The 18,466-nt window shown below is 53.6% G+C and overlaps 2 protein-coding genes across 4 annotated transcripts; both read left to right on the plus strand.

Annotated features, from left to right (window-relative positions):
* The first annotated feature begins 8,689 nt into the window (after positions 1–8,689).
* On the plus strand, positions 8,690–13,392 carry LOC136320317 (left-right determination factor 2-like). 2 transcript variants are annotated; one of them, XM_066253505.1, is made up of 5 exons: positions 8,690–8,939; positions 10,309–10,337; positions 10,440–10,555; positions 10,712–10,954; positions 13,029–13,392. In XM_066253505.1, the coding sequence occupies exons 1-5, from the start codon at positions 8,690–8,692 to the stop codon at positions 13,390–13,392; spliced, it is 1,002 nt and encodes a 333-aa protein (XP_066109602.1). The 2 variants fall into 2 exon arrangements, with proteins under 2 accessions (XP_066109602.1, XP_066109601.1); XM_066253504.1 differs by having other exon boundaries at positions 10,309–10,555.
* Positions 13,393–14,502: 1,110 nt separating this feature from the next.
* Positions 14,503–17,883, plus strand: PYCR2 (pyrroline-5-carboxylate reductase 2). Of its 2 annotated transcripts, none has more exons than XR_010726234.1 (7): positions 14,503–14,743; positions 14,866–14,936; positions 15,905–16,084; positions 16,182–16,403; positions 16,617–16,741; positions 16,873–17,036; positions 17,595–17,734. XR_010726234.1 is itself a non-coding variant. In XM_066237217.1 (7 exons), exons 1-7 carry the CDS (start codon positions 14,677–14,679, stop codon positions 17,758–17,760), a joined length of 963 nt encoding a protein of 320 aa, XP_066093314.1. In that variant the 5' UTR covers positions 14,508–14,676; the 3' UTR covers positions 17,761–17,883. The 2 variants fall into 2 exon arrangements, 1 of the variants encoding a protein (XP_066093314.1); XM_066237217.1 differs by having other exon boundaries at positions 14,508–14,743; positions 16,617–16,709; positions 17,595–17,883.
* Positions 17,884–18,466: the final 583 nt, after the last annotated feature.

Genomic DNA, 18,466 nt, shown 5'->3' on the forward strand with positions numbered 1-18,466 from the left:
ACAAAAAAGTGACAAACATGCTGTTTGTTGTTTGGGAGGTAAACCAGTGGTAGTGATACTGCTTTTCCTTATGAACCCTTCTTTGCTATTTGATTTTGCACAGTGGATATGTCTTTGAACACCCATATGCATGCACAATCGCACACATAAGGACTCTTTAGAAAACTTGTCAGCTCCCACCAGGAACCTCTCAGAGAGCCTAGAGACCAAGAGGCAGGCCAAATGCTCAAAGGACAGCTTCGAGTTGCATTGCAGAGGAAGCAAAAAGTGTTTGCCAGAGGTGTAGGGGCTGCTCGGTGGCTGGAGTGTCACGTTCCCTGGTGAACGTGCAGGGAGGGGGTGAAGCATGCAGCAGCTTGTCACCAGGGAGGACAGCAAAAGCTCGTTTCCTTTCTGTGATAGCTGCAGCACCGAACTCTTGATAAGGTGCCTAAGTTTCTGAGGGAAAGACCCCTCCCAGCAGGAGAGAGCTAATCCCACTGATGTTCAAATGACTGCATGCTCATTATTATGTATTTTGTTTACTCAGCCCGCCTTTCTAATTACCTGTCGGAATGTGCAAACCCTTCTCCCCAGCCCCGCTCTGGAGATTAGAGAGTAGGGTAACGACCCTCATGTCCAATCCCACCACCCTCTGCTGAGGCTCTCTCCTGGACTGGTTCGAACTCTGGCTCCACACCAATGAACTCAGTGCCTACAGCCTAGGAAACATGATTCCATCTAGGCCCTCAAGAACTTTCCATCTAAGTGCCTGGCTGGATGCATTGGTTGGTTAGAGCATCATCCCAATAGGCCGAGGTTGTTGGTTCGATCCTTGGTCAGGGCACATACAGGGACAGGTCGATGTTCCTGTCTTTCTTTCTCTCTCCTTTCCTCTCTCGCTAAAATCAATAAATAAAATTTTTTTAAAAATTTAGCAAAAAGAGACTTATCCATCCATTCGTTTGTCCATCCATTTCTCTCTGTCTGTCTCTGTCTCTCTTTCTCACCAGTTGTTTTGTATGGGGCCGTGCTAGGCATGATTACAGAATCAAACAAGAGCGTGTCCATCTCTTGCTGAGCTGGTGCTCTGTTGGAAGACTTGCCCACAAGCCTGTCTTTCCAGAATGCCACCGGGAGTGTCATCCAGCTATTGTCACATGGGACCAAGGGCATTCAGAGCACATAGTGATGCTTGGGGCAGGGCCAGACTGGGGTACTCCAAACATTAGAGAAGAATTTTCATGAAGGAAGTGAAATTTATCTGAGATTTACCAGATGAGAACATTTCCAAGGTAAAGAAGAGTTGAAGGGCTTTAGGCCAAGGAAAAGGAATGAGTCAACACGTGGCCTCCAGGGCCGCTCTGTGCTGGGCCAGCTTGCTAAGTGAGGGGCTGCGGTGTAGCAGGATGTAGGGGTGGGAGAGCTGCAGCCCTGACTCCATGTCCCCTCGGAAGGGACAGCTTTGGTGTCAACCAGGCAGAGAGCCACAGTCCAGAATTACACCCCGGCATCCTACCTTCCATGTCAGGGCTCTTGAAAGTGAAAATATTCCAAAGTATTGAAGCTCTCGGGAAAGACATAAATGGTTTTTATGCAGGAGAGGGTGGTTTAGAAGAAACAGAAATTTAGAGAAAAAAAAATTTTTTTTTTAAAATATTTTATTTATTGATTTTTTTTTTTAGAGAGAGAGGAGTGAGAGAGAGAGACAGAGAGAGAGAGAGAAGGGGGAGGAGCAGGAAGCATCAACTCCCATATGTGCCTTGACCAGGCAAGCCCAAGGTTTCGAACCGGCGACCTCAGTGTTCCAGGTCGACGCTTTATCCCACTGCGCCACCACAGGTCAGGCCTAGAGAAAAATTTTGACCTATATTCACTTAAGAGGGTTAGATAGTAAAATTAATTTTCATATAATACAGTTTGACTATATTCAGAGTATTTTGAGAAAAAGCTTAAATGTTTTTAACTGATTGATTTCAGAGAGAGAGAGAGAGAGAAATATTGATTTGTTGTTCACTTATTTATACATTCATTAATTGCTTCCCATATGTGCCTTGACTGGGGATCAAGCCCACAATCTTGGCATATTGGAACGAGGCAACACTAACCAACTGAACTACTCAACCAGGGTGAGAAAGCCTTTCTGTCTGCCTCTCTTACTCTCAAATTTTCATGGAGAGCCCAGAAAAGGCCTCAGAAAATATGTCTTTTCCCTTGATTTTTTTCTGATCGTTTTCTCTCCAGTCCTCACAGCCAGTCTGGAAGCCGAGGAGGCATCCGAACCGACCTGGATTCTGGACACAGAACCTCAGTGGCTTTGTCCTCAACGGCCTCCTGTCGCACCCCGTCCATCGTCACGCTCCTTCCCTGACCTAATGTGAGAAGCTTTAACAAGCCAACTCCTCACTGTGCCCCAGCAGAGCTCACTCAGGAGGCCTGGATTGGGGTCCTGGACTCTGCAGTTACACAAGTTCCTCAAGTGAGTCCGGGCAGACATCACCACCTCACCAGGGATGAACCCACACCCAGTAGAAGGTGGGAGGTGCCAGGACAGGGGTGGAAAAGCTGTCTGGGGCTGAGGGGAGGGGAGGAACGGGGCCCACCCCAAAACTCAGGGGCAGCTGGCATTGTGGTTCCGAGATGGCAACACTGTGTGGAATGCCACCAGATGAAGGAGCACCACTGCAGAAACCACGGAGTCCGGTCCAGAGAGGACAGACAGAGCGGGCTGGAAGGCGTCTGGGTCAGAGGAGACCAGTTTTAAGTGCCCTTGGTCCTAAGGATATGCACGGGAGCACAAAGTATCTGCATTCTCCTACAGTAACCATAGAGTTACACTTAGAGCATCTACAACGTAGTATCTTTGGGGGAAAAAAAGGCTTCACAAAATTTAAAAGTCCCTAACAATACGGGTTGGTAAACAGTATGGGCTTCATCCACTTTAGAAAGCATTGGCAGACAGCAGTCTGATTTCAACAGCTTTATGAGTAGTCTTTCCTCCCCCATGTCAGAAGAGGCTGTTTTATGGTTTTTCTGCTTTTTAAGCTCACCCTGACCGCACAACTGACTGGCCAGACTCCTCACCCAGACCCGCACTCAGACAGAAGGCCTGCTTCCCTCCTCTGCATGACAAAGGGCGGTTGCCTCCTGACCGCCCAGTCCCTTGTAAAAAGTCTCCCAATCCACACTCCTGGTCTTCTTTTGGCCACTAGCTAATTGCTCAATTATTTTATTTCCCCCCAGCAAAATTTCAGGCCGCCTGGAATCCACATTTGGGACCAGGAGTCTGTGTCCAGGAAGCCAAGGAGTCTGGAGATTTATCCTCTGTCTGTCTGCTTCTGAGGCTGCCCCTGCCCAGCCCTGCCCCTACCGGGCCTGCCTGGGTCCCCAGCTTGCCTGGGGCTGATGGCTGCCTCCCTCCAGCTTCAGGGGGTCAGACAAGCTGCACTGGAAATAACTTCAGAGAGTGGAAGGGGCTAGGGAGTGGGAATCGGAAGACATGACTTCATGTAGGCATCCATCAACTGTGTGAGCTTGGGGACATTGCCACCTCTCAGAGCCTTGGTTTTCTTAGCTCTAAAAATTGGGGGCAAGGCAATGGCCTGGATAGTCCGTTTCAGCTCTGACTCTACAAGGAAGCAAGATCACTTGTACAGTGGGTCCTCACTTAAAGTCATGGATAGGTTCTTGGAAACTACTACTTTAAGGGAAAACGATGTATAAGGAAACCAATGTTAGTTACCAAAGGCTCATTGATAGAAATGAGTTAAATTCCTATGAGCTATACATACATTTAAGAAAGACGAATAAAAATTAGTAAGATCATTATTTTATTTTCCAACCCGTTGATTCTAATTTAGGGTCTCAGGAAGCCTGAGCTTCTCCCAGCAGTTCAGGGCCCACCCATTGCAGGGCTGTTCACACTACACCCACAGTCACTCAGACTGGGACAGTGAAGACACTAGTTCACTTCCCATGCACATCTTTGGGATGTGGGAGGAGCCTGGAGCAAACCCACGCAGACATGGGGAGAATGTGCAAACCACCCAGACAATGGCCCTGTCCAAGAAGTGATTATTTTACCTTATTTCTTGAAACAATGAAATGAAGGCAAAAGAAACAATATTATTCGAGGACCTGCTGTAGAATCATTTTCCTCTGATTCTCCAAAGTAGCGGAGAAGGAGGAGGCTGTGGCATCTTGCTGGACAAACCATCCAGAGGTGCTACATGCTCCCAGGCTCTCCCCTCCAAGGTAGGTCCCCATGATGGGGAAGGTTCTCAGTTTCCCAATGGTGGGCCGCTGGCCCAGGCTCTCAGTGGCCCCTCAGAGCTCCTGGGCACTGGGCCAGATGCCCATCCCTGCTGGCAAGACTCATCCTGAGTTGGTGATGCTGGCTGCTGCCCAGACAGTGCCAGTCCCCACTGAGGACTCAGCTACAGAGGTGGCTTTGCGCTTGGAGGACCCATGAGGCGCCTGTGAGATGGGAGTGGCAGAGAATCCAGCTGAGGGGGACCTTCCACTTGACTCTGTGCTCTGGAAAATGCAGTTGCAATTTAACTGGTCAGTTATCCCAGGTGCAAAAGGGGCTCTGATCACTGGACTCCTGTGGGTTCTCAGCCCAGAGGCACCCCGAATGGGAGGAATCCTTGTGTGGGCATATGTTGGTCAGGGAGCAGCTCCAGGGTCTGGCCTCTTAGCCTGGGAGAGCAGGTCCCTAATGAAACCAGTACGGAGTCTCCAAAGCTTCCAGCCCCAGGGAGCTCCCAGGGTGTAGATATTGGGGGCCTGCCGTGGGGGCCATGGTATGCAAGGGCAGCCTGGGTGTTAGATCTTTGGCACCACCCTGGCCCGTGATAAGCCACGGGGCTTCCTTTCGCCCAGCACCAAGGGTGGCGACCTTTGCATATTTACGGAATACCAGCCTAGAACAGCTTCAAGGGACCAAGGGCCACTGGTCCTGGGTTGCCTGTAAATGTGATACTTCTGCACCTTTTGGCCCGACTTGAAGCCCAAATGTTTGCATCACGTAAGTCCTTTCCTTGCTAATCACCACTTGCAAAGAAAAGCGACACTCTTCTTTTGAAGAAGGCTACACTTGTCACAGAGCGAGCAGGAGGGCCTGTTTGGGCCCAACAGAGGGGTGTTCAAACTCTGTGAGATGTGAGCCCCAAGATGGGATTTGAATTCCTCCTTGTGAATTACACAGATTCCAAAGAAACAGATGGGGGAGAAGAAAGGGGAGCAGTTTGGGGGCCATGATTCTGTCACCCCTGAGATTCCTCTTTTGGTTTCAGCTATCAAAGTTTCTGTATTTCCTCTTACCTTATCCCATGTTCATATTCGACAGAATCCCTGTTTCCTTCCCTTCCAACAGTCCTACCTCTGACACTTCCTAGCTGTGTGACTTTGGGCAAGCCAGGTAAGCTAGCTTTTATGCCTCAGTTTCTTCATCTATGAAATGGGGACAATAATGGCAAGTTGTGATGATAAAGAGTTCAGGTGTGTAGGTCCTGGCCAGTTAGCTCGGTTGGTTAGAGCATCGTCCTGAAACACCAAGGTTGTGGGTTTGATCCCTGGTCAGGGCACATGTGGGAAGGGACCAGTGAGTGCACAACTAAGTGGAACAACAAATGAATGCTTCTCTCTCTCTTTCTTTCTCCTCTCTAAAAAGTAATCAGTTAAAAAATAATGATAAGTTCAGGCCCTGGCTAGTTGGCTCAGTGGTAGAGCATCAACCTGGCATGTGGAAGTCCCAATTTTATTCCCGGTCAGGGCACACAGGAGAGGTAGCCATATGCTTCTCCACACCCTCCCCACTTCTCTTGCTGCAGCCATGGCTCGACTGATTTGAGCACTGTGGCCCCAGGTGCTGAGGACGGCTCAGTGGAGCCCCTGCCTCAGGTGCTGAAAATAGCTAGGTTGGGAGCATTGCTCCAATGGGCATAGCAAGTCCCCAGATGGGGGACATGGGGCGGTGTTTCTGGATGAATTCTGTTCAGGGTGCATGCGGGAGTCTGTTTCTCTATCTCCCCTTCTCTCATTTAAAAAAAAATAAAGTTCGCCTGACCAGGTGGTGGTACAGTGGATAGAGCATCGGACTGGGATGTAGAGGACCCAGGTTCGAGACCCCAAGGTCGCCAGCTTAAGCGCAGGCTCATCTGGTTTGAGCAAAAGCTCACCAGCTTGAACCCAAGATCACTGGCTCCAGCAAGGGGATACTCGGTTTGCTGAGGGCCCGCGGTCAAGGCACATATGAGAAAGCAATCAATGAACAACTAAGGTGTTGCAACGCGCAATGAAAAACTAATGATTGCCCTGGCCGGTTGGCTCAGTGTTAGAGCGTCGGCCTGGCGTGCAGGAGTCCTGGGTTCGATTCCCAGCCAGGGCACACAGGAGAGGCACCCATCTGCTTCTCCACCCCTCCCCCTCTCCTTCCTCTCTGTCTCTCTCTTCCCCTCCCACAGCCAAGGCTCCATTGGAGCAAAGTTTGCCCGAGCACTGAGGATGGCTCTGTGGCCTCTGCCTCAGGCGCTAGAATGGCTCTGGTTGCAACAGAGCAACACTCCGATGGGCAGAGCATCGCCCCCTGGTGGGCATGCCGGGTGGATCCTGGTCGGGCGCATGCGGGAGTCTGTCTGACTGCCTCCCCATTTCTGGCTTTGGAAAAATACAAAAAAACCCCCAAACAAAACAAAAACAAAAAAAACCTAATGATTGATGCTTCTCATCTCTCTCCGTTCCTGTCTGTCTGTCCCTGTCTATCCCTCTCTCTGACTCGCTCTCTGTCTCTGTAAAAATAAAAATAAATAAAAATAAATAAATAAAGTTCAAGTATGTATAACACTCAGCACAGTGCACAGCCCATAGGCACTGTTAGCCATTATGACTATTATCAGTGTTATTATTCCTCCTCTTCCACAAATTCTAAGCCCCCCACCTTACTACTAAAACCCCTCAATGTACCTGCACACATGCATATGGTGGCAGTTTGTACACCGTGTCCCTGGGCTCCCATCCAGGGAAATCCTGCACATGAGCACCAGGAGGTTCTATCTTCCTCTGCCCGGGATGTGTGAGGAGCACAGTGGCAGGGGGATGGCACAAGAGACCTGCCAGTGACATGCATACCTACAGAGGACGCAGAGTATCCCCTTCTGGGAAGGGGGTTGAGGGGGTGCTCCCTGCCCACTGGGCCCTTGGCTCTCACCCACTGTCCTTACTCTCCTTCACCATTATTGCTCACCTCCGCCCCCCATGGCAGAACACAGGTTTTGAGAAGGACTTCCTCCTGCACATCTTCAAATACCCTGGGCCAGGAAGGGCCTCTAGGAACAGATGACCTCCCAAGCTCTCCACATGCTAGTGAGTGCAGGAAGGTTTTTTCACTGTGTGGCGTGCTGACTTTGTGTCCAGCAGAAGATCTGGGGTGGGTGCTGACCCCCTCCTCCCAGGGCTGTCGTGAATACATATCCAGGGTTAGAACAGTACCTGGCACACAGTGAGCTCTAATGGTTGTTGCTCTATTGAGAAAGGACACACCTAGGCACTGCAATGACTATGCAGATAATAACAGCAAACCCTTATATGGGCTTACTGTGCACCAGGCACTGGGCTAAACGTCTTACACATGTTGATTAATTTAATCTTCATACTAAGTCTTATGCAGTAGACCTGATTACTATCAGCCCCTCCTTCAGATGAGCAAACTGAGGCACTGAGTAGTTAACGAACTTGCTAGCAGGTCTAGCAGCCAGCAGGCAGCGTATGTGACCCCGGGCAGTCTCACATGTGTTTGAGGAGGAACAGGGCTCCCAGATACCCTACCATGCGGCTTTGGACCGGGACATGACTCTGGGCAGCTCTGGCCTCTCCTTTCTAGGTTCCTGTGCCTTGATCCCTGTCTGGGCATGACATGGGCTCGAACTGAGTGCTGGTGGTTCAAGCATGGAGTCAGCAGCCAGGTTCACCACTCAGCGCTCTCCAGGAGGATGCCGTGCCTGAGGGGGTCTCACTCTGTGGCCATGCGACCAACCGCAAAGATGCTGTGGAAGTCTCTTTCCCTGGCACTTCCGAAGAGAGATTGCCAGATTCCTGTCCCGACAGCACCCAGCTCCTTCTGTCACAAGGGAGGACAAGGTCCCCTGACACACTGTGGAGAGAGTGGAGTGGGGTCTTGTGGGGACTGAGAATCGGGAGAAGTGACTCAAGGGGCTTCTGTGAAATGCTGGGAGCAGGGCCAGGCCCAGGACAGGCAGGAATGCAGGCCACTTTCCCTGTCTTCTCAGTGAAAACCCAAGACCCAGACTGGCCTCCAGGAAGGAGGCTGGCTCCCAGGACGCTCTCTCACAGAATAGGCTTGCTTTGCATTGACTAGGGCTGGGTCGGGCCAGGGAAGTTCAACAGGCACTAAAATTATTACTGAGTTGCCAGATGGCAGCAGCCAGAGACACAAGCCTGTGTGGCATGCAGACAGCCCTGGTGCCCTTTCCAGACAGCCCCCTCCTCGGGGCACAGGGACCTGTCTGGCTGCTGAGCTCCCAGGAGGTCAGGGGTGTGACCTCCCAACTGCCCTCCCTCTCACTGCCCAGGCCCAGCCCAGGGCTGCCTATAAAGCTGGCCCAGCCTGGCTCTCAGCACACCCAGCTGGGACCCTCCTGGAGCCCCCTCAGGGGACACATCTGCTCCGCTCCCCCTCCTGAGTAGCACCATGAGGTCCCTGTGGCTCTGCTGGGCGCTCTGGGCACTGCCCCTGAGTGGCCCCGGGGCGGCCTTGACCGAGGAGCAGATCCTGGGCAGCCTGCTGCAGCAGCTGCATCTCAGTGAGGTGCCCGTCCTGGCCAAGAGTGACGTGGAGGAGCTGGTCACCCCTGCCCAAGTGAGGGCCCAGTACGTGGCCTTGCTGAAGCGTAGCCATGTGGCTTCCTCCCGTGGGAAGAGGTTCAGCCAGAACTTCCGAGGTGAGGCCCTTGCTCCCTGATGCACCTGGTCCTTAGGGGGAGAGGGAGCTAAGACTGGGTGTACAGATTTGGAAAGGCTGACTGGGGCCCCTCTCTTCGGCCGGAGCCCACCCACTTGGTGCCCAAAGCTAGAGCCACATACCTCACCCTGTTAGCTCAGGGTCCCAGAGCTGCCCCTTCCTGCTGGGTAGAGATTGTCACAAATGAAGCCCAGGGAAGGTCTACAAGGCAAGTGAGGACTGTAGGAGTGCTGACCTCTGCACTGAGGTCCCCATCCAGCGGGCCAAAATGGACCCACTGCCAAAGCCAAGGCATCAGAGAAAAGGGGGGTAAGAGACACGAAGGTGGAGCCCATGGAAGCAGAGGTGGAGGGGTGGTGGAAGACCCCTGGTTCAGCCCCAGAGGCCTGGATAGAGGTGGGGCTTCTTGGGTTCTATTTTCACACTGCTATTCGTGCCCTGACCTTGAGCAGTGGTTTCTTTTTTCTTTTCTTTTTGTATTTTTCTGAAGTTGGAAACGGGGAGAGACAGACAGACTCCTGCATGCGCCCGACCGGGATCCACCCGGCACGCCCACCAGGGGACGATGCTCTGCCCCTCTCCGGGGGGTCGCTCTGCCGCGACCAGAGCCACTCTAGCGCCTGGGGCAGAGGCCAAGGAGCCATCCCCAGCGCCCGGGCCATCTTTGCTCCAATGGAGCCTTGGCTGCGGGAGGGGAAGAGAGAGACAGAGAGGAAGGAGGGGGTGGGGGGGTGGAGAAGCAAATGGGCGCTTCTCCTATGTGCCCTGGCCCGGAATCGAACCCGGGTCCCCCGCACGCCAGGCCGACGCTCTACCGCTGAGCCAACTGGCCAGGGCTGAGCAGTGGTTTCCAAATCACCTCTGAACCTGTTTGCTTTCCTGTAACAATGGACTGTGCCTGCTCTACCTGCCAGGATTGTGAACATCCAAGTGCGTTATTGTGAGTGGAAATGTGTTGGGGTAACTGGCAGATTCTAAAGTATAACACGGGGTTCGTCAGCTGTCAGGGCTGCAGTGGGCCTGAATCCTACTTAGCCCTTGCCTCTGTGGGCGGGGGCTCATATCCCTGGTGTCCAGAGACAGACCCGAGGACCCCAAGGTGAGGATTCTGATCTTAAACATCTCAGCCGAGGCCATTAGCTCAGGGCCCCAGGGCTGCCCTTTCCTATTCCTGGAGATTGATATAAAAGGCCACAGATCCTAGGAGGATTTTTAGGTAACCAGGATATGCCCAGGGAGACGGAACAGGGGCTGTTCTCTCCCCACCTGGCCACTACCTCAGTGGCCTTGCACCCTCAGAACTCTCCTGGTGGCTGGAGAGGCCCCGTTGACCCTGCTGTTGTCCTCAGAGGTGGCCGGCAGGTTCTTGGTGTCCGAGGCCTCCACGCGCCTGCTGGTGTTCAGCATGGAGCAGCGGCTGCCCCCCAACAGCGAGCTGGTGCAGGCCGCGCTGCGTCTCTTCCAGGAGTCGGTCCCCGAGGCCGAGCTCCGCCGGCACGAGCTGCTGTCTCCGCGCAGAGACCGGGCCCGGGTGACCATCGAGTGGCTGCAGGTCCGGGACGACGGCTCCAACCGCACGTCGCTCATCGACTCCAGGTGGGGACGCCTGGGCTAGGTTGTGCGCTTGGGAAGAGTCAGGGCGAAGGGTAGGAGGGGCGCGAGAGGGGCGGGTCCATCCCCGGGAAGGGGTTGGAGAGATCGTCCCAGTCCCCACCCCATAGCGCCGGCCTCTGTCTCCACCTGGTGTCGCAGGCTGGTGTCCATCCGCGAGAGCGGCTGGAAGGCCTTCGACGTGACGGAGGCTGTGAACTTCTGGCAGCAGCTGAGCCGGCCCCGGGAGCCACTGCTGCTACGGGTGTCGGTGCAGAAGGAGCACCTGGGTCCGCTGGCCTCCAGCGTCCACAAGCTGATACGCTTCGCCTCCCAGGGGCCGTCGGACACCCGGCACGGCGAGCCCCAGCTGGAGCTGCACACCCTGGACCTCAGGGACTTCGGGTAGGTTCCAGTGGGCAGGCGTGGACTAGATGATTCAGGCCTTCGACCCCTAGGACTAGCAGACAGTCCAGCCCAGGGCGCATCATTCATTCATTCCCCACTACCTATCAGTTTCAAATGGTGGAAATTTTTATTATTCAAACATTTTTTTTTTTTTTGTATTTTTCTGAAGCTAGAAACGGGGAGAGACAGACAGACTCCCGCATGCGCCCGACCGGGATCCACCCAGCACGCCCACCAGGGGCTACGCTCTGCCCACCAGGGGGCGATGCTCTGCCGTGACCAGAGCCACTCTAGCGCCTGGGGCAGAGGCCAAGGAGCCATCCCCAGCGCCCGGGCCATCTTTGCTCCAATGGAGCTTCGACTGCGGGAGAGGAAGAGAGAGACAGAGAGGAAGGAGGGGGTGGGGTGGAGAAGCAAATGGGCGCTTCTCCTATGTGCCCTGGCCAGGAATCGAACCCAGGTCCCCCGCACGCCAGACCGACGCTCTACCGCTGAGCCAACCAGCCAGGGCTATTCAAACATTTTTTTGAAAAACATTTAAAGATATTTTCAATGGGTTTTCATGCTGTCATTGACACACACATAATTCTAATAATCTATTATCATTTTACCCTTTTCCATGATTAATTATTTTTTTTTTTATTTTTTATTTTTTTATTCATTTTAAAGAGTGGGGAGAGAGAGAGAGAGAGAGAGAGAGAGAGAGAAAGGGGAGGAGCAGGAAGCATCAACTCCCATATGTGCCTTGACCAGGCAAGCCAGGATTTTGAACCGGCAACCTCAGTGTTTCCAGGTTGACGCTTTATCCACTGCGCCACCACAGGTCAGGCCATGATTAATTCTTTAAAAAATATTATCATGAGCTGTTACTAAGTTGAACAACTTTCATCTGGCCTCGATAGATTTTTCTTTTTTCTTTGTAGGACAAGTAACAGGACTTTAGAATCATAAATGTAGCTCTGCCTTCCCAGGGCCTCTGGCATGTCATGTCATATTTATTTTATTTATTTATTTATTTTTTTCTGCATTCCCCCGAAGCTGGAAACGGGGAGAGACAGTCAGACAGACTCCCGCATGCGCCCAACCGGGATCCATCCAGCATGCCCACCAGGGGCAATGCTCTGCCCACCAGGGGGCGACGCTCTGCCCCTCTGGGGCATCGCCCTGCTGCGACCAGAGCCACTCCAGCGCCTGGGGCAGAGGCCAAGGAGCCATCCCCAGCGCCCGGGCCATCTCTGCTCCAATGGAGCCTCGCCGCGGGAAGGGAAGAGAGTGACAGAGAGGAAGGAGAGGGAGAGGGGTGGAGAAGCAAATGGGCGCCCCTCCCATGTGCCCTGGCCGGGAATCGAACCCGGGTCCCCCGCACGCCAGGCCGACGCTCCACCGCTGAGCCAACTGGCCAGGGCCTGTCATGTCATATTTTGGTGTCCTCATGTGTAATAGGGATAATGCTATACTCTCATCAAGGTTCATGTCAGGATATATGCAGGTACCATATGAGATAACATGTAAAGTACCTAGTTCGGTGCCTGGCATAGTAGCAGACCTTTAATAAATTGTACCTGATTTATGTTTTGGCTGGTTATTTGTTCGCCATTTATCACACATATCCAGCTTTTTTTTTTTTTTTTTTTTTTTACAGAGACAGAGAGTCAGAGATAGGGACAGACAGTCAGGAACGGAGAGAGATGAGAAGCATCAATCATCAGTTTTCTGTTGCAACACCTTAGTTGTTCATTGATTGCTCTTTCATACATGCCTTGACCGTGGGCCTTCAGCAAACTGAGTAACCCCTTGCTCAAGCCAGCAACCTTGGGTCCAGCTGGTGAGCTTTGCTCAAACCAGATGAGCCTGCGCTCAAGCTGGTGACCTCGGGGGCTCGAACCTGGGTCCTCCGCGTCCCAGTCTGATTACTGCGCCACCGCCTGGTCAAGCCATATCCAGCTTTTTTAACATTATGCGAGAGGGATCACACATCTCCCTCCCAGGTGCCCCACTAGGCCCCACCCTGGGTCCCCTGACCTCAGCCCTCCCAACTGACCTCTGACTTCACCCCTCCTTGTCCCCACAGAGCTCAGGGCAATTGTGACCCTGAGGTGCCAGTGACCGAGGGCACCCGCTGCTGCCGCCAGGAGATGTACATTGACCTGCAGGGGATGAAGTGGGCTGAGAACTGGGTCCTGGAGCCCCCGGGCTTCCTGGCCTATGAGTGTGTGGGCACCTGCCAGCAGCCACCAGAGACCCTGGCCTTCAAGTGGCCGTTTCTGGGGCCGAGACAGTGCATCGCCTCCGAGACGACCTCGCTGCCCATGATTGTCAGCATCAAGGAGGGAGGCAGACCCCGGCCCCAGGTGGTGAGCCTGCCCAACATGAGGGTGCAGAGGTGCAGCTGCGCCTCGGACGGGGTGCCCCTGCCCAGGAAGCTGGCACCATAGGTGCCGGGCATAGCCACTGAGGCCTCCAACTAAACACGTGCACCAAAGTGGGTCTTAATGTAGGCTTTAGTTTTCTAGTTAGCAAGGTACCCCAATTAGGGCCCCTATTTTAGCTTTCTAAGATTTCTCCCATTTCTTGTCCTTGTGTTCATCACCCTAAGCACTTACATGAGTAATTAATGCCTCTGGGGGTTGCTGAATAGGAAATCCTGACTTACTTGTTGCTGGTGCAGCTTAGCATGGACGGATTGTCTGCCGGGAGCTTCTATTCTAAACTCTCAACCATGTATGGGCAACACACCCTCTGATTAGAACTAGCGAATTAGAACTCATTTACTCTATTACATGATGGATTAAACAAAACTGTAAAATCCATGTTTCCCCTAGATAGTGAGGATGTCTAAAAATGAACCCCCATATCCCAAATATTGACTCATTTTGGACTTTTGTAAACACACCTAGATTCCCCCAAGAGGGTATTGGGAGGCAAGGTGAAGGGCTTCAGGGCAAGGGCAGTGGACAGGGAATCAGGACACCTGGTTTTTGGATCTTGCAGGGCCATAAGCTGTGACTTCAAGCAAATGTAGGAGCCTTTGAGTCACCAACTCTGAGAGGTCATTGCCCTGGGGACCAGACACCCCTAATCTCACCCTCTGGAGACCAAGCACTGCCTTCCTTAGTTGCTTTCCCCAATGTTTTGGAAAACTTATCAACAGCCTGGTAGCTCAGTTGGTTAGCACTGTCCTGATACCCCAAGGTTGTGGGTTTGATCCTGGGTCAGGGCACATATAAGAATCAACCAATGAACGCATAAATGGAACAACAAATCGATGTCTCTCTCTCCTTTCTCACTCTAAAATCAATGAGTAAAAATAAATTTTTAGAAAATATTACCAGTTAATACCACATGTATGTTTTTATTATTTAGCAAAAAGAAATTGACCGTAGATAATCTGTTGGAATAAAAGTGGCTCTACTCTGTGTTTCTGTATTCAATTTCTAATATTTAATCGTGTCAGTATTTAATTACTCCTATAGAAGGCGGGCGCACAGTCCATATACGCATCCGATTGGCCCGCTCGGCCTAGAATGGCGCGCGGGGCGGGGCCACGTGGAGCCCTGCCGCGTGGGCTGTGAGCGCGGAGGGTAGCGGGATCCCGGCCGGAAGCTGTCGGAGACTCCCGGGATCCGGCTTCCGCCGCCCGCCGCCTTCCTTTTACCGTACCTCCCAGCCGGCGCTGAGCGCATTCCCGTGCCGGCCGGGTGGACGCCGAGCGCGGGACCATGAGCGTGGGCTTCATTGGCGCGGGCCAGCTGGCCTGTGCGCTGGCGCGGGGCTTCACGGCGGCAGGTGAGCGCGTGGGGGCAGGAGACCGGTGCGCGGGAATGGTGGGTTTTGATTCTGCTTTACCCCGGAAAGCGTGGGAACGGGGTGGGCCTTGCCCCCCAGCTGAAAAGCCCTGTCTGTTGTAGGCGTCCTGTCGGCTCACAAGATAATGGCCAGCTCCCCGGAAATGGACCTGCCCACGGTGTCCGCGCTCAGGGTAGGTGGGGTAGAGAGGTGTGGGGAAGAGGGCGCTAGCCCAGGGGGATGGCCTGATTCACATGAGCCTCTGAGCTGGTCACCAGCTGGCTGAAACCCCCGCCCCTAATCATCTGGTTTTTCCACCTTCCCTGGAGCGGTTCAGTGTGGTGAGAGCACTCAGGAAAACAGACTGGGGTTCAAATCCAGACACTGGGGTGGTTAGATTCATGGAAGTATTTATGTATGGGAAGTATCTGGCACATATTAGGTACCCAACAAATACTCGTTTGTCTTCATAGACTGTGTGTCCTTAAGGTACTCTGGGCCTCAGCTTTCCTCATTTCTAAAATGGAGACCACGACAGCCACTCTGTTGAGTTATTCTGAGGCACAAATGAGCGTGTGGGTAAGCGCTCACGCTAAAAGAGAATATTCCAAGTCCTCACCCCAGACCTGGGCAGTGTGGGAGGGGATGCCTAATGAGGCGGATGACAGGCAGTGCCTGTGCCTAGGAGGGCTGATGCCCCAAGTCCTGCAGAGCCCTGCGTCTCAGTGTGGAGTCCTCCAGGTCCGGGTGTCCTCCAGTGTGCCCTGGGTGACATGGAGACCATGTAGTCTGAGGAACACATGTTCAGGGTTGGGATAGGGCCTGACCAGCTCTGCTTCCAACTGCTGGGTGCCAGGATTTCACCTTTCTCATTGTCACTTACCAGCCATGGAGCCCTCTCACTTGGCAGAGGCGTGCCTTGGGTGCCAGAGGATTGGAGGGGATGTGGGACACATTTCGTGGTTGCCACAGAGAAATTTGTCCATGCTATGCACCTGTGCTCACTTGCCCAGTAGCAACATTGGGGGTAGAGGCAGGGTGTGAGGGGACAAGGCAGGGAATTTGGCAAAGTAGGCTTGGCAGGGCGTCAGCTGCTCCTTGGGTGGGTCTGTGCTGGGTGAGGCTGCCCCGCACTGTGAGTTGGGCAGTTTCCTCCCACAGAAGATGGGTGTGAACCTGACCCGGAGCAACAAGGAGACCATGTGGCACAGCGACATCCTGTTCCTGGCCGTGAAGCCGCACATCATTCCCTTCATCCTGGATGAGATAGGGGCGGACGTCCAGGCCAGGCACATCGTGGTTTCCTGTGCAGCCGGCGTCACCATCAGATCTGTGGAGAAGGTGCCCGTCTCAGCTCTGGTGCCCCTGTGGGATGGGAGGGCTGGGCATGCATGGGAGCTGTGCCCTGGCAATTCACTGGCCCTCTTCCTTGCTCCAGAAGCTGATGGCGTTCCAGCCGGCCCCCAAGGTCATTCGCTGCATGACCAACACACCTGTGATGGTGCGGGAGGGTGCCACGGTGTACGCCACGGGCACCCACGCTATGGTGGAGGATGGGCAGCTCCTTGAGCAGCTCATGAGCAGCGTGGGCTTCTGCACCGAGGTGGAGGAAGACCTAATCGACGCTGTCACAGGGCTCAGTGGCAGCGGGCCTGCTTATGTGAGGCCCTCATATATTCAACCTTCTGGGGATCCAGGGGAGCAAGGTGGGATGGCAGCCAGGCTTGGGCTGGGGATGTCACCCACCTGGTGGGTACAGTTGAATGATGGGGGAAACTGACCCTTGGCACTGGCTCCAGTCATCGGGAAAAGTGGACTGTCAGGGGTGCCCTTGAGTGCCTGCTGCCTCGGGACTCAGTCAGCATCTCCACAGGCGTTCATGGCCCTGGACGCGTTGGCTGATGGTGGGGTGAAGATGGGCCTGCCACGGCGCCTGGCAGTTCGACTGGGGGCCCAGGCCTTGCTGGTCAGTATCTTTCTCTGCGTGTTCTGGACCAGGTATGGGCTGGGGGTCTTGTGGTTCAGAGAGCCAGGGGCAGGGCTTGTTTGGGAACCTGGGCTAAGGCTTGGGGAAGCCTGTCCCAAGGTGCACGGGCAGTTTGTCCTCTCATATTCCCTTTCTGCTATAGGGGGCCGCCAAGATGCTGCTGGACTCAGAGCAGCATCCGGGCCAGCTCAAGGACAATGTCTGCTCCCCTGGAGGGGCCACCATCCATGCCCTGCACTTCCTAGAGAGTGGGGGCTTCCGTTCCCTGCTCATTAATGCAGTTGAGGCCTCCTGCATCCGAACACGGTGGGTCTGTCTCTTCTGCCCCCAGTTCCCCATTCCCAGCTGGTCCCTGGGCTGGACTGGACACTGTCTTCCTTAACAAGTCATCTTTGGTCTAATCAGCAGTGTTGGAATCTGTGCTCTGTTAACAACCTCAGCTTATTAGCTAAGGGTTGGTAGGTCTCACTTAATTTAATTCTCACCACAGTTCTAATAGTTGGGATTAGCTTTGAATATAGGTGAGAAAGTTGATACTCAGACAGCTGTCCCAGGGTTAAACAGTTAATAAGGGATGGAGGCAGGATTCAGCTTCAAGGGCATGACTTCAAGCCCTGTGACTTTCTACACTGTCTCTTGCCCATATGATCACAGATAGCACTTGGCGCTCTAGATCTATGTAGTGACCCATACTTAGCTAAGAGCCCTTCTGAGAAGGTCAGGGGAACGTTTTGTACGGGCTTCTAATTTTGGGGGATACCAAATCAACAAGGCTGGGGGTTTTGGGGATGGGAAAGCATTGAGGAGTCTGGCTCAACTGTTGACTGCATTCCTCCTTCAATCCCTCTCTGGCTTTGTCTGCAGAGAGCTGCAGTTCATGGCTGACCAGGAAAAGATCTCCCCAGCTGCTCTTAAGAAGACGCTTCTGGACAGAGTGAAGCTGGAATCCCCCACGGTGTCCACACTGTCTTCCTGCGGCTCAGGAATGCTCCTCACGAGGAGCCCAGCCCCAGGAGGCAAGAAGGACTAAGGCAGCTCCTTCCCTCCCCGTCTCTGTGACCAGAGCCCTTGCCTGAGCAGGCCGTGCAGGGTGAGAGCCGGCTCAAGTAGTTTTCGGATCCTTGTTATGAATTAAATTCCTGCAGACCAAGCACCCCTAGTGTTCCCTCCTGTTTCGTGTGGGAAGGTGCTCAGAAGGGACGGTTGGTGCCATAGAAGCCAGACGGAACCCTGCACACCTCCCACTGGCAGAGCCCCAGCTCGGGTAGGAGGGTCTGGGAAGGATCTTCAGCTGTGGCTCTCCAGCAAGCCCAAAGCGGGGTCCGCTCGGTGCTACATCCAGGAAGCAAGAGGGCCAAAACATGACGGGAGATTTTCTTGTCGGATTGACGGTGAGCAGCTTAGAATTGTCGCAGTCAGAACTGCACAAGCCTGACCAGGCGGTGGCGCAGTGGATAGAGCATCGGACTGGGATGCGGAGGACCCAGGTTCAAGACCCCGAAGTTGCCAGCTTCAGCACGGGCTCATTGAGCAAGGCTCACCAGCTTGAGCCTAAGGTCGCTGGCTCGAGCAAGGGCATACTCGGTCTGCTGTAGCTCCCTGGTCAAGGCACATATGAGAAAGTAATCAGTGAACAACTAAGGAGCTGCAATGAAGAATTGATGCTTCTCATCTCTCTCCCTTCCTGCTGCCTGTCTCTGTCCCTCTCTCTGACTCTGATTCTGTCACACACACAC

This window comes from Saccopteryx bilineata, chromosome 1, assembly GCF_036850765.1.
Source record: "Saccopteryx bilineata isolate mSacBil1 chromosome 1, mSacBil1_pri_phased_curated, whole genome shotgun sequence".
NCBI lineage: Eukaryota > Metazoa > Chordata > Mammalia > Chiroptera > Emballonuridae > Saccopteryx > Saccopteryx bilineata.

Bases quoted from the DNA above. Each gene is read 5' to 3' on its own strand.
- PYCR2 (XM_066237217.1), top strand. From the start codon at position 14,677: ATGAGCGTGGGCTTCATTGGCGCGGGCCAGCTGGCCTGTGCGCTGGCG. The intron at 16,085-16,181 runs GTGCCCGTCTCA...TCCTTGCTCCAG, and splicing joins CCATCAGATCTGTGGAGAAG to AAGCTGATGGCGTTCCAGCC. The intron at 17,037-17,594 runs GTGGGTCTGTCT...CTTTGTCTGCAG, and splicing joins GCCTCCTGCATCCGAACACG to AGAGCTGCAGTTCATGGCTG.
- LOC136320317 (XM_066253504.1), top strand. From the start codon at position 8,690: ATGAGGTCCCTGTGGCTCTGCTGGGCGCTCTGGGCACTGCCCCTGAGT. The intron at 8,940-10,308 runs GTGAGGCCCTTG...TGTTGTCCTCAG, and splicing joins GTTCAGCCAGAACTTCCGAG to AGGTGGCCGGCAGGTTCTTG. The intron at 10,556-10,711 runs GTGGGGACGCCT...CTGGTGTCGCAG, and splicing joins ACGTCGCTCATCGACTCCAG to GCTGGTGTCCATCCGCGAGA.